Below are 14409 nucleotides of genomic sequence, written 5' to 3' on the forward strand. Positions count from 1 at the left end.
CCTTCCCCCTCTTTCTTCCTCATTTTCTTACTGCTGCTCCCTGGGATTACTTCCCAAATAAAGGATTTGAGCTCAACTGTTTGTCTCATTTGTGTCCAACATATGCCACACACACACACACATACGTGCCACACATACGTGCACACACACATGCAGCCTGGGTTCTATGAGGTTTAAGAAATTGTCATTCCACGCCCTGGTTTCATTCAGCAATTCAGTTTAATCTCAGGATACTCAGAGCAGGACAACAAAGCCTGGTCTGAGCCCGTGGGCCTCTCTCTGGGGGCTGCATGGAGACGTTTGCAGCCTTGGGTGCAACACTGCATATTCACGCATCCCTCCCGGGAGCACCCTCATCAATTCAAGGAGACAAATGGGGACTCGGGGCCTAGTGCAGCTTCTGAGCCCCTTCCTGGAAAATATCTCTATGCTCCTGCCCCCATGGAGACTGGGCCCCTATCTCTGGGGTCTGTGGTGGGGCTGGGCTGGGGCCCTCTTTGTAAACCATAGGAAGCTCAGAATAAAGACCCATTGTCCAGGGACAGTCACTGCACAACTGGTCTGTGCCCCTGGCGGACTTGAAGTGTCTCTGGGGCAGTACTGGCCTTGGGCCCCAGTTCCTTGGTTGGGGGTACACAGTCAACCTGTCATTATCAGCTAGTTGTGCCCAGGAAGGCTATATTCCCTGCCCAAGTGCAGTTACCACCCGGAGCAAAGCCTGGGACAGCTGGTGTGCTACCCCATCCCCCCAGCGCCCACCGATCAGTGACAACAGCCCAGCAGCCCCTAGCACGTGGGTCCTCCTGCAGCAGCACTGGCATGGGGGCCCAGTTCTGCCCCTCTCAGGACCTCTGGGCCCTCAAGTGTCAGAAACTCAGGGAATCAAAGCGCCGGACACTTGAGGTTTGGAAGGAGCCTCCAGAGTCATCCAGTCCAGCTCCCCAACTCCCCTCCACCAGCTGCCGAGAGGTAGCCCAGACTCTGCTTGTTCATCCCCAAGACAGAGGGCTCACACCTCTTGGAGGCAGCATCCTCCCTGGGGCTGCTATCTGGGGCCGGGGGAGGGCTGTGGCAGCAGGTTTGGCTTGATGGATGGAGACTGAGGGGTACAAGGTGTAACGTTTCCTTCCATCTCTCCAAGGGAGGCCTCTCAGCTCCATGGGGAGGTGAGCTGGGAGGGTGGGGAAGGGGAAAGGGAGTAGGTAGAGCAGGAGGCCAGAGGGTCGGAGCCAGGAGCCTTGGCTGGCCCCGGCCTAGGCTGCGCCGATGTCATCGTAGTCATCGTTGTCGGTGGAGTCAGGCTGAGGGCTGGGGGACCCTGTGGGCAGAGAGGCCCAGATTAGTGGGAGACCCAGTCATTGCCCCTGCTGCCCCACGGGAAGGAGGTGAGTGGGTCTGGCTCCATGTCACTATCCCCGTGGGATGCTGCATGAAGCCATCTGATCATCTTGCTTCCGGCCATGTCCCTGGCTAGAACATCAGCACTGAGGGAATAGCCTCGTCTGTCTGGTTCAGGGCTATGGTCTCCACAATGGCACACTGCATGACACGGTGGACGATTGAATGCTGGGAGCCCCTCTGCTACCACAGTCTCCCCCAAGGGGCCAACCAGCTGCTTCTGCTTGAATGCCTCCACTAACAGGGAGCTCACTTCTTATCAAAGCAACCTGTTTGACTATTTCTCCATCCCGTCCACATCCATTTTCCCCACCTCTTCATATTCTTGTTGTGCTTGTGTTTGTTTTCTTGTAGAAAGAGGGTCTCACTCTGACCCTGCAGGGGCATGATCCACAGTAATACGATCATAGCTCACTGCAGCCTGGATCTCCTGGGCTCACACGATCCTCCCACCTCAGCCTCCTGAGGAGCTGGGACTTTAGGCACATGCTACTACGCTCGGCTAATATTTAGTTTTTAGTTTTGTAGAGACTGGTCTTGCTATGTTCCCAGGGCTAGTCTTAAATTCCTAGCCTCAAGCAATCCTCCTGCCTTGTGCTGGGATTACAGGCTTGAGCTACCATGCCTGGCCTTGCTTTGTTTTTGAAAAAGTTACTTTCCCTCTCTTCTTTTACCTTTCCTTTCTCCTTTTCCCCTTGAGCTAATGCATCCAATAGTTCCCCACTCATTTACTCCCCAGTCCCTCTCTGTCCCCCTCCCAAATCCCTTCCCCAGATATTGGCACCTGGACAGCCAAACTGCTCCTCCGAAGGGGGCTGGGGTGGTGGCTGGAAGTTCTGGTACCACTCCCCGGATGAGGTGCTGGAGCTGTCATCAGCCGAGGGCCCTGCTGGAAACCCCCAGAACCAGTCACCCTCTGCCAGCACACAGCCACTTCTCAAGTTGCCAGAGCTGGGGGGCCCACGTGACTCACGAGAGCCAAGTCCCTAGCTTAACAAATGACAAAGTGAAGGCCCAGAGATGGGAGATGTGTCCAAGGGCACACAGCGAATGGCTGCGGAACTGGATAGAATCCTGACCTCAGCCTGGCTGAGGGCTCCCAGCTTTATGCCTCCTCCAGCCAGGCTGGCTATGGGATGGGGGTTCGGGAGAGGCACAGCTTACCTGCAAAGGCTGGCTGGGTGCCGGCCAGCTCCAAGTTTGGGGGCTGCTCCAGGAAGGAACTCCTCTCTGAAGAAAACACCTGAGGGTTCCACGGAGGCGGCTTGCTTTTGGGACTATTGCAGTAATCCTCCCCCGAAGAGGTGCTCGACTCACTGTTGCTCCTCGGGTGATACTGAGGGCCCAGGGATGGCGGGTCTGTAATGCAGTGTCCAGGGTTGGCAGCTGGAATGTGGGAGGCATGCAACTCTTCAAGTCCTAAGGCATGAAAGGGAGAATGGTGACGAAAGAAGCAGTGCAGCAAGAGAGCTTTAAGTCAGACTTCAGAAAGCACTCACTGCCTATAGGATTTGGGAAAGTCTGGAAAGACTCATTGAGGGAGGTTCCTTCTGGAAGGTCTCAAGGTGAGCTGAGCTACTCTCTGGAGGTGGGACTGCCATTCACACCCCTCCCCATCCTGACTCACCTTCCTCCAAGGGTGGCATCTGGAACCTGCTTTGCTGGACCTCCTCATCTGTGACCCGATGCCGCTGGGAATCTGCAAGCAGAGGCGGTGGTGGGGAGGGGTGAAGGCTCAACCTCATCATTTAGGAGCCTGGAGAAGGGGCTGGATTTCCTGGGGCCTGGGGAGGCTGAACAGGGTGGGAGGACAACTCCAGAGGCAGAGAGGGCTTAGCATTTCCCATCAAATTCCAGGTTCATATCCCAATCCAGCAGACCCTTTGCCTCAATCTAGCCTGGGGTCAGAAACTCTAGTGCCCTACAACCCCCCAGCCACCAGCCCCAGCTGTCCCTCCTGCTACTTAGAGAGGTATCAAGAGTCTGGTTCTGTCCTTGTGACCTGGCAGCTCTGGGCAGGAGAAGGACAGATGTTTGCTCCTTCAAGAAGCCTTCCTAGAGTGAAACCCAGATGGTCTGGAATCACTGCATCACAGGCTCTGTGGCACCTTCACGTTTCAGAATCAGATTTATAGTCTCGAGGATATGAGTGTCTGGGATCTCTGAGTCAGCTCTTTTGAACCTGGTACCACTGACTTTTAATTTCAATGTTATAGCACTGTGGACTCTTAGTCTTGCATCTTATATGCCTGGGCTCAGAATCTCAGGTTCAACAGAGACTTCATCCCTGTGGCTCCCAAACACTGGTCCACAGGCCAGAAGAAGTGGAATCATCCGTGTCCCACCCCCAGAAGCCCTGGGTTAGCAGGCTGGGTAGGGACAGCTGTCTGTTCCCCAATATCCATTCTGGCTTTTATCTGGACACAGCTGCCCAGGACAGAGCCTTCATTTCCCTGCCTCTCTTGCAGCTAGTGGGTTTTCGTTCTGGGTGCTGGGTTGTGAGCGGGAATCTGTGGCCATCTCCAGCATCCCATCATTCCCTTGCCCTTGCCTGGAACGTGGACATGGAGATGAGCCATTCTGGATCATGTAGGTGAAGGCAACATCTTAGGGACTGCACAGTAGCAAGAAAGAAGGGGCCTGGGCCCCTGCCAGCCTCTCAGGACACTGTCATTTGGAGCTTTCTGTCACACACAGCCAAACTCTCATCCTGACTGATAACATTAGGTGTGGGGAGGGGCTCAGGAATTTTTGACAAGCTCCCAAGTGATTCCACAATAAGGTGTGGGACGCTCTGGTCTATTCCAACCTCCCAGCATTGCCCGGGAACTGCTTTTAGCATTATCTTTCCTCTTCCTATCCCCAGAAGGCAAAGAAAAGAGCTGGCTATGAGGCACAAGCTGGCATGAGCATGGAGGTAAGGAAGTGGGTGGAGCTGATGGGGTCAGACAGGGCGGGATGGGACACCAAGGGATATGGCATGCAAGAACCCCCGCCAACTGTGTCTCTCATCCGCACTCCCCAAGCTCTCACACAGAGAAGCCATCTTTAGATGAATGTCAAAGGCCTGGTCTTAAGACCCTATATGGCCAGAGACAGAGGTCAGAGTGGAGATGTCCTGAGACATCGAGATGACCCCAGGGTCACAAAGCACTGTGCAAATGTCAATGTAGGACCATTTACAGTCAATCCAGTGGGTAACCAGGGGGATTCTATCCACATCATGCAGGGGTTACTAGGCGGGACTACTGACGGTCCCCTCGGGGCCCCCTCCCAGATTCAGGCAGGTGGGCCCTTGGGAGCCCAGCCAGGCACTCACTGTAGAAGGTGGTCAGGGCCACAGGAGGCTGGGCGCTGAAGTCATAGTGCTCATAATCTGAGTCGGAGCCAGAGTCTGAGTCCTCAGGGGGCGGGGCCTGGACCTGGGTGGGCAGCATGAAAACTGGGGAGAGAACAGAGTCAAGGGCATTGCAAAGTGGTGGGCGGAAAGGCGTAGGGAGAGATGGTAGAGTATGAACGGCAGAGGTGAGAGGCAGAGTGGCAGGGGAGCACCAAGTAGCCCTTTTTTTTTCTTTCTTTTCTGGGACAGGGTCTCACTCTGTTGTCCAGGCTGGAGTACAGTGGTGCCATCACAGCTCACTGCAGCATTGACCTCCTGGGCTCAGGTGATCCTCCCACCTCAGCCTCCCAAGTAGCTGGGACCACAGGCATGCACCATCACGCCCAGCTAATTTTTGAATTTTTTGTAGAGACAGGTTTTCACCATGTTGCCCAGGCTAGTCTCAAACTCCTGGGCTCAAGCGATCCATCCCCCTCGGCCTCCCAAAGTGCCGGGACTACAGGCATCCACCAGTGCCCCCGGCCTGGGTAGCCCATCTTGTACAAGCCACCCAGTCTGAAGTTTCTAGGCTGCCTTCGTTAATTTCCAATATGGAGAACTAAACATTTATTTAGCAAATGCTTAACACAGTACTTACTATATGTGAGGCACTATTCTAACTCTTACAAGTATTACCTCATGATAACTCTGTGAAGTGGGTACATTATTATCCCCATTTTGCCTTGGAGGGAACTGAGGCACAGACAGGTTCTTACCTGGCCCAGAGCCGGCAGTCTGGCTCTAAACCTCTAGACTGTGCTATTCAGTGAGCAACTGCCCTGTGCTAAGCCTTGTGCTAGATGCTGTATTCACATTCTCTTCTCATATACATGGATTCTCTGTGCAAAGGATATTTATAATATTTGGCTGAGTTTTGTATGGGTTTTTATGTCATTGAACTCTTTCCGATAAAGGTGATTGAATATATTCACAATGCAAGGTGATTAAGCTCGAATTCCTCTGCAAGAGGTATAAATCCATATATCATAAAGGATGAATGACTGACCCCCTTTTTTTTTTTTTTGAGACAGTCTTGCTCTGTCGCCCAGGCTGGAGTGCAGTGGTGTGATCTCGGCTCACTGCAACCTCTGCCTCCTGGGTTCAAGCGATTCTCCTGCTTCAGCTTCCCAAGTAGCTGGGATTACAGGTGCATGCCACCACACCCGGCTAATTTTTGCATTTTTTGTAGAGATGGGGTTTCACCATGTTGGCCAGGCTGGTCTCCAACTCCTGACCTCAAGCGATCTGCCCACCTCCGGCTCCCAAAGTGCTGAGATTACAGGCGTGAGCCACTGTACCCAGCCCCAATTTTTTTTGTTGTTTAGAAAATATGAACTATGAAATAAAACCACATTCTAGGAGAATCTTGATGGGGCTTCACAAGGCCAATTGGGCAAGACATTGACAAGGATGATGATATCACAAGCCTACTAGCCAACTAGCAGAGCAAAGCAGAACAGAGCTTTCCTCTGAGAACCAAGATCTAAAATGCGCTTAGCCTGTATTTGCCCAGAAATCAAAACTCTGTAGTCCTAGCGTGACTGAACTGGAAGGTCATCTGCCCTTCAATGTCCAGGGACGACTTGAGCCTGCTCAAGGTCCCAGGGCCATGAGTGGGCTGGCCCAGATCTCATCTCCAGCCGTGTGTACGTCTTGGACCTAAGCGGTGCTGACCTTCCAGAAAGTGCACCCTTCTTGTCCTCCCCAGCCCTCCCACACCCAGGATGGAGGACATCCTACCTTCTTTGGGGATGGTGATGGGGACCGGTTGATAGCTATTGCTCCCTGCTGGGATGGTGGTGGGTAGGTGCTGGTGGTTCACCATTACGGGGAGGGCTGAGGGAGGGGAGGCAGAAATTCTACAAGTCATTTTTTTGCCCTCTCCCAGTCTACCTGGTTCTATTCTGTTCTCATCGACACACCACCCTCCTCATTCCCCCAACACTTGCAGGCACACACGCGCGTGCACACACACACACACACAGGCGCGCACACACATGCACAGTCTGGTCCTCCCTGCTGGTGCGTCCAAGACTGCTGGGCATGCTGGGAAAATCTTTTCCACCATGGGGATCTCCCCAGGGCCAGGGCCGGGTGGCCATTGCTGGACCACGCCACTGCTGCTGGGGTTCTGCCAAGGCTCACATCCCCCTGGGATGGCTGTGGCTCCCAGAACCTTGCACTTACCGTATTTTCCTTTAATCCTCAAGAAGATGAAGGCTATGAAGAGGAGGGAGCCAAGGAAGAGAACTCCCAGAACGATGGAGAGGATGAGGAGCATTAGCTCCCGAGATTCCTTGTTCTCTATTTTCACTGTCACAGAAGATTCTGGAAACAAGAATTCCAATTCAGGAAGAAAGAGGAATGGGCACTCACCCTTCTTCTTGCCTTTCCATTCTCTGTAAAGCTGACCTGCTTCTCTTGTTATGTTATCTTCCTCCTTGCTTCCTTTTTCCAATTTTCCCATTGCTTTTAAGTGTGTGGTGTGTATTAGGCGCTCAATAAATGCATATTGAATGCATGAACAATTGATTAAATGAATTACTGCCTGAAATAGAACTCTGGCCCCTAGGCTGCAGAGATCTATCTGTCTGCTAGCTCTTCAGTATTTAGTCTTTGTTCAATAGTCAACTATTGAGTACCCGCTGTGTGCCTGGCCCTAGACCGTGGGGCTACACATATGACAACAGTATCACAGGCCTTGAGGGGCTTTGTCTAGCGGAGAGATCAATAAGTAACCCAATCCAGTATGACGAGGCACCTGCTGTGATGGAGGTTTGAACAGTGACACTGGGGGCATGAGGCCCTACAAAAGGCACTTCATTCTCTGTGAGGGAAGACCAACGCTGACTTCCCAGAGACAGTGACTCTGAGCCACCTTTGGCAGTGAACAGACCATCAGGAGAGCTGTGCCTGAGTCCCCCCTCCTTCCCACCAGACATCCCCTCCATGAGGACGGGAGTGGGGTCTGGGATTCAGGGTCTCCCACCTCTGCAGCCCCACTCTGGGGTGACTTCTTGCCTTCCCCCTCCCTCAGCCTCCCCTCTGCTTAAAAGAATGCAAAGCACAAGAATGGATACAGGGGTCAGTGAGGAGGGTTCCTGGAGTGAGCAGACCGCAGGGCTAGATGACTAGTAGTGACAGCAACGGGGAGGGAGATGAGATCATCCAGACCTCTTTGCTGGGGGCAGTATCTGCTTCCCCCGGGAGAGAACCCTCTCCCTGTCTTCATTTTCTCCTCTCCCCTCTCTGTCTGCAAATGGGGAAGTTTGGGTCAGGATGGGAGCTGGATCTGGCAGCAGGAAGCAGATGTGAGAGTGAGGCTGGGTGTTGCGGCCATGGGGAGACCCGTGAATGTGAGTCCAGACGGCTGGGGCTGAGGGAGGGGCTGATGGACAGAGGGGCTGACGGACCAAGGGCCGGGGTGTGGTCCCTGGATCTCTCTTTGTGCTTCACTCTTTGCCCTTCCAGGATGGCGTGGATCCCCACTCCAACCTCAGGAAGAGAAAGTGTGTGCAGGTTGCCTGCGGGGCCTGGCAGGAGCTTGACCCGCAGCCTGTGCAGTTGTACATTTCATTTCCTCTCTCTGCTGTCATCTACAGCTAGGGCGTCTGTGCCCTCTCCCCAAACCCCTGTTCACTGCTTCTGGGTGTCTGAGAGAAGATGACAGAGAGCTAGGAGGCAGAGCAAGGGAGTCTGGGCCAGCCCCTGTAGGTATCCCAGGACTGCAAAGGGGCTTAATGCCTGAACTAAATACTCATAGCAACAGCAGACTTTCGGACAGTTCTTACTGTCTTTGAGGCTCTGTTCTAAGTGCTTTACAAAAATTAATTCACTGGAGCCTCACAGCAATGCTAGGAGAAAGTACTATATGCTTATCACTCCCATTTTATAATTGAGGCATCTGAGGCTCAGAGAGGTTACGAGTTGCCCAACAGGGCACAGCTAGCAAGAGGCACAGCTGGGAGTTGAGTCCTGGGAGTCTGCTCTGACGCCAGCCAAGCTACACACAGCTGGTGGGCAGACCAAGAATGGATCTGGAATTCAGAGCCTTTGTTGTCAGTTCTGGCCAGCAATCACTAGCTGTGACTTCAGCCTCGGAACCTCAGCTCCTTTCTTGATGTAAGGGTGATAATAGACCTCTCCCATTTGGCTACCGAGAGGATTAAAGGGTTGGGAAATAATGGCTATAAAGCACTAGGCCCAGTGTCTGGCCTGTTACGAACACAGGGCTGTGTGCCAGCATTCCCGCTACCCAGCTGGGCCAAGATCACCCTCCCTCTGCAGCCCCGACCCTGACCCCTGCTTGAGGTGGTATCAGCTCTCTCCAGCTCTTTCCTTCTGCCCTCCAGGAGCTCACAGGAAAGTGGGGGAATGGACTTCTGTCCAGGAAGTATCAGGACTCAGTGATCTATGGGCTGACTTGGCAAGGAGGGGATATAGAAAGAGCAGAAAGTGCCACCCACAGAGCCCCGGGGAGGCAAGTCCATTGGCTGGAGGTGGAGGATGAGGACCAAACCATCTTCCATCCCAACACAGGTGTGCACAGGAACACACACACACACACCCAGATGTCCAAGCTTCTGAGAAACCGCGTAGTACCCAGCAACACTTACCTATAGTGACTGTCTGAACACTTGGAGGGACTTCGGGAGTGGACAGATTGTGCAAACTCCGGGAAGCTGTCAGAAAGCACCGCCCAGTCACTCAATGCATGTTACTGAGCACCTACTGCGTGCCAGGCCTTGGGTTAGAAACTGAACGGGACAGACAAGTGACTCAGAACTAGGGTTGTGCTCCCATCAGGGGCACGTGGCTAAGGAAACTTACCTCCCTCCCCTCCCCCACCCCCCACAGTAAGGAGGAACTCATGGATTAAATGCTGGGAAGGCTCTTTGGTTAGAATAAAGGGCTAATAGAATTATCCCTTCTTTCTGTGTAAGCTGCTACAGACCACAAATCCCTTTTCCATTCAGTTTCAGTTTGTTCTTAATCAGCCTAGGGAGATGAAGAGTGGACATTATCTTCGTTATCATAATCAGCATTCCCGTTGGGCAGGTATGGTCACAAAGAAATGAGCTTAAAAGTCCCTCAGCAGATACTATCAGGTTTCCCAGCTATCCTGTGAAGTGCCTAGTATCAGCATCCACACATGGAGGTTAAGGGACTGTCAGAAGCCTCCTTGCTCGTAAATGGCAGAGCTGGAATTTGTAACCTGGTGTCTGAACGCCGTAAGAATGCAAATATCATGTTTCTTCAGATCTATCTAACACATTTTTTCAAACTTTAACACGTCTGAAATTGGGATCACGGTCTCAGTCATTAGGTTTGGTGGTTTATTTTGGCAGTGTTTGTTCTTCTTTATGGTACATGAAATAATAATGGTGTGACTTATAAACAATGCCATCTTAGATTTGGTAAGACATGGCAGAACCCAACTCATAGAGTGGGTATGAGGCTTAGCTGAAATAAGAGCTACTTAGTGCTCAACAATGCCTAGCATATGATCAGGGTTCCAGAAGCTGTCACTGATATTATTACTAGGGCCTGCTAATATTATTTTTACTATCATCACCAGGCCTGGGATGGCAAATTGGTTTCAACTCTTGAGTCAATCCCACTCAAGAGGAACCATTGCTTAGTATATAATGTCTTCATATATGATTCATCATTCTGGGGCTGAGTGGAGCATCTGAAAATACCTCGATGAATTAGCACTGTCTGCCTGGGCACCGTAAGGACAACGCTCCTTCTTATGCCATATGTGCCATTGCCGATTTGGTGCCTATTGTGGTCCTTGGACTGTAAGTTTTTAGGACATGGATTCAGGTAGAATTCTGGCTCAAATCTGGGGGGTGGAGTAGGATGGGGTACCTGAGCAGAGGACCCTGGCTGCCAGCGACTGGCTGCAGAGGTTGGAGTTGTTGAACCTCCAGGAGCAGTTGGAGAGAGTGAGCTCCTCCCCGTTGCATGAGTAGTACATCCTGCCGGACAAGGAGTGGGGCAGTCCCTTGGGCCGCTCGACCGCGGTTCCACAGCCCAAGGACTGGCAGAGCACCTTGGCCTCCGATGAGTACCACTCACTGTCACACACTGTGTTCCAGACCCCTCGAAAGTGTACCTCCACCTGCCCCTCGCAGCGGTCAGCGCCCCCGGTCAGGCGCCAGGACTGGTGCTCTGCAGGGAAGGGGCAGGGGACTGAGTCAGGTCAGGATCATTTGGGCAGAAATTCCCGCCAGCCCAGACCCACCAGTGCAGGCACCAATGCAGCCATTTGGTCTCCAGATCTTGTGTCTTCTCCCTCCTGTGTCTGTGTCCCCCTGTCACCTGCCCCATCTGCTCTGGCCAACCCTGCTGTGATAAGTGTGGTCTGTGAAGCAGCAGCATCGTCATTGCCTGGGATCTTGTTAGAAACGCAGACTCTGGAACTCTGCCTCAGACCTACTAAGTCAGAATCTACATTTTAACACCCCCACCTCCCCCATCTCCTGCATATCAAAGAGAGGCACTGTCTGGTCCAGAACCTTCTGGCCTCACCTGGACAGACCAACAGCCTCCTCAGAGGCCTCCCTGCCTTCAGTCTCCCCTTGCTGCTCGAATGCAGGTGACCAACTCCCACTCGGGAAGAGTCTCACTTTTAATGTCACCTCTTCCAGGAGGTGGTCAGCCTTAGCCTACAGCTCCACATTGCCTGCTGCCTCTAGACTCCACCTGACTGCCTTTCTTGGGGGCATTTACCACTTCCTCTCCTGAATTATGTTTGTCTCAGTCTCATCTCCCCTCCTGAACTGTGACCTCTCAAGGGCAGGGACCACCTCTCCGGCACTAACTCCAGGCTTGGCGCCCAGTAGGCCTATGGTGAGTGTTGGTGGTGACCGGGCTTCAGCGACTCCGCCCACTGACCTGAGCACACCACGCCCGCGTCCTCTTTGTGGCCGCAGTAGTGCTGTCCTGGCAGCCCCGGGCAGTCCCACAGGTAAGCTTCGGCCCCGGAGCAGTTCACCTGGTCCCGGTGGATAGGCCCGCGGCCGGGCATGAAGTGCAAGCCGGGCAGGGCCTGGACTGCCCAGCCGCAGCCCAGTTGCCTGCACACCACGTGGGCGTCCTCTAGGTCCCAAGTGTCATCGCACACCGATCCCCACTCGCCATGCTCCAGCATCTCCACGCGGCCGGCGCAGGCGCCGCCACCGTCCACCAGGCGCAGCGCGCGGTTCTCTAGGGGTGGGAGGGGGTTGTGGACGCTGGGGCACCCGGCCAGGAAGGGAGGGTTGGGGCGATGGTTGGATTGGCCGGAGAGTTGTGAGCGTGTTGTGGACCCAGTGAGAGGGCTGTAGCCGGGTAGGCAAGACTGGGAATCCTCCCAGGACTGCAGATGGGTTAGGTAGAGCCGCAGGCTGGTGGGAGGGACCAGAGACCTGGTGGGCGGGGCCTGGAGGGCAGGTTTGGGAGCCTGGGAGCCACAGCGCTAAGGGACCCTGTGAACCTGGGCATGTTTATATAGATGGCGAAAGGGGAGGAGATAGAGACCCAGAGCGGGAGGGGACAGGGATGCGGCGGGCCCAGTAAGTGGGGTTAGAGACCGGGTTACCTCTGGGAACCCAGGGGTGGGACTAGGGACCAAGTGTAGGGCTGGAGTCTGGAGGCCAGATCCGAGGAAACGCTCAGATCTGGAAATGACTCGAGGTCGTCCTCCGGTGTGGGAACCCGGTGCGTTTGCACTGGTAGGCGGTGGAGGTGGAGGTCTGGAGGGCGAGGCTTGGGTCCAGGGACTGGAGCCAGGAGCAGTGGCTGAAGGCCTGGGGAGTGGGGCGGGGGGGCGCGTGTAGGGGGTGCGCTCGTACCTGCACAGGTGACACGGGCCCGCCTCCCGTCGCTGCGGCACGCGTGCTCCACCACCTCGCAGAGCTGCAACTCGGCGCCGCTGCACAGGAGGGCGGGCGCCCCGGCCAGACTGGCATTAGCGGCTGCGCTGGTGTTCCCGGCTGCCGGCGGGGGCGGCAGCTTGGGAGTCGGCGGGGCGAGCTGGGAGGCGGCCTCCGCCCCGCCGCAGCCCAGTGCTCGGCACACGGCCTCTGCGGCGCGGCTGTCCCAGAGCGCCCCGCACGCGGGCTCCCAGGACGCCTCGAGCCGGACCTCCACCGTCCCGCTGCAGCTGCTGCTTCCGTTCGTCAGACGGACCGGAAGCCGCTCCCCTGGAAGTGTCAGACCAGAGAGCTGAGACCGGTGGGGCCTGGGCAGAGGGTTGCCCAGGCTCTGCCACTGACTCTGTGCGTGAACTTTGACAACGCCCTGCCTGGCTAGGGGTCTCAGCTTTCCAATCTGCAAAATGGAGCCGGGCTGGCTCATCCCTGAGCCCACCTTGAGGCCTGACCCTGTGGTTCTCCTTAGAGTCAGCCAAAGGTGGAGCTCGGCAGTGACTCTAGAGGTTAAGATGGATGACAGACAACCAGGGGTCCAGCCCCCCAGAAACCCTCCTCACTTGCTCCTGTCTCCAGGGGCACCCGTTTGTGAAAGAAAGGCAGAGTTGTGAGTTCAGGGGCCCTGGTCCAGTGGGCGCATGCTTCCCCTGAAGGCCCCTCTGCTCCTCTGAGGGTACTGTCCTAGAGGCTGTCACAGTGACTAGGGAACCTTGGAGGATTGCCAAGGGGCTGGCCATGGGGTTGATGATGGGCTGTTTCAGCTGATGGTGGTCCTCACTTCCCCAGAGCCCCTTCTTTGGGAACCACCTGCCCCTTTTAGCCCAGGATTGTACCCCCAGTGCTAGCATGCAGCTTTGCATACAGTAGGTCCTTAATAAATGTCTGTTGAGTAAATCAAGGACCCTGCCTCCCCCACCAAGAACTCTAGCCTGTTCTCAACAAATCCCCTTAACATGCTCCAGGCATACCTGCCCACCTGTATGTGACTTATCAGTGTCCTCTCAAAAATGGTAGTTCTACGATCTCAAAGTGAATTGATAGTGGAACTTCAGGTGATGGGTCAGTTGTCTGAAGTCAGGGAGCCTCCCTGGTATCCTAAATGTCCATTTCCCTTCATTATTACCCTGGGGGACCACCTACAGAAAGCTGATCATGGACCCTCAGAGGGAATGTTTGCTCACCTGGCTCCCAGAGCTCACTCTCTGCACTGCTGGTGTTGAGCTGGTCAGATGGGGCTGGAGATGGATGACCTGAAATGAACCAGCAGCAGCATGGTGGGTGAGTGAGCTCAGGCCTGGAGACCACAGAGGCACCCTGATGAGCAGGGGGCACTTCCTGGAGCCTGTGGTGGCTACATGAGGCCTTTGGAAAAGGCATGGTCCTCAACTTTGGGTGCATTTGCATTTGCCTCCCTTCAAGGTAGGGGAAGTTCTCAAACACTGGCATTTCAGGATCCTCCGCTTTACCTAGTCATTGCACACACATCTTCAGAAATCAGAGTAGAACAGGGAGGAAAGGCAATGGGCATTGGGGCCAGACACACAAAGTGGCTTCGTGACCATGAATGGGTGACTTAATCTTTCTGTGCCAGTCCCAATTTTTCAGCACTGATTCTTAGGAAAATATCGTGAGACTGAAATGAGACAGCCTATGAAATACTTGACATATAGAAAAAGCTCAAAAATGGGAGTGATTTAGAAAAAGAAAATTTTG

At 54.3% G+C, this 14409-nt stretch overlaps 1 protein-coding gene across 1 annotated transcript; it reads right to left on the minus strand.

Annotated features, from left to right (window-relative positions):
* Window positions 1–200: 200 nt before the first annotated feature.
* CD6 (CD6 molecule) lies at window positions 201–14073 on the minus strand. The gene is made up of 12 exons (XM_054440980.1): window positions 13878–14073; window positions 12619–12969; window positions 11681–11992; window positions 10652–10954; window positions 9394–9459; window positions 6965–7105; window positions 6518–6613; window positions 4718–4840; window positions 3026–3097; window positions 2563–2817; window positions 2183–2287; window positions 201–1318 (listed from the first exon to the last, which is right to left on the minus strand). The coding sequence occupies exons 1-12, from the start codon at window positions 14071–14073 to the stop codon at window positions 1254–1256; spliced, it is 2085 nt and encodes a 694-aa protein (XP_054296955.1). The 3' UTR covers window positions 201–1253.
* Window positions 14074–14409: the final 336 nt, after the last annotated feature.

The sequence above is a fragment of the Pongo pygmaeus genome, chromosome 9 (assembly GCF_028885625.2).
Source record: "Pongo pygmaeus isolate AG05252 chromosome 9, NHGRI_mPonPyg2-v2.0_pri, whole genome shotgun sequence".
In the NCBI taxonomy this organism is placed as follows: Eukaryota; Metazoa; Chordata; class Mammalia; order Primates; family Hominidae; genus Pongo; species Pongo pygmaeus.

Excerpts from the sequence above, each read along its gene's own strand:
- CD6 (XM_054440980.1), bottom strand. The coding sequence starts at position 14,073 with ATGCCTTTTCCAAAGGCCTCATGTAGCCACCACAGGCTCCAGGAAGTG. Across the intron at positions 10,955-11,680 it reads CGCGGGCGTGGTGTGCTCAG|AGCACCAGTCCTGGCGCCTG; the intron begins GTCAGTGGGCGG and ends CCTTCCCTGCAG. Across the intron at positions 7,106-9,393 it reads TGTTCAGACAGTCACTATAG|AATCTTCTGTGACAGTGAAA; the intron begins GTAAGTGTTGCT and ends TCTTGTTTCCAG.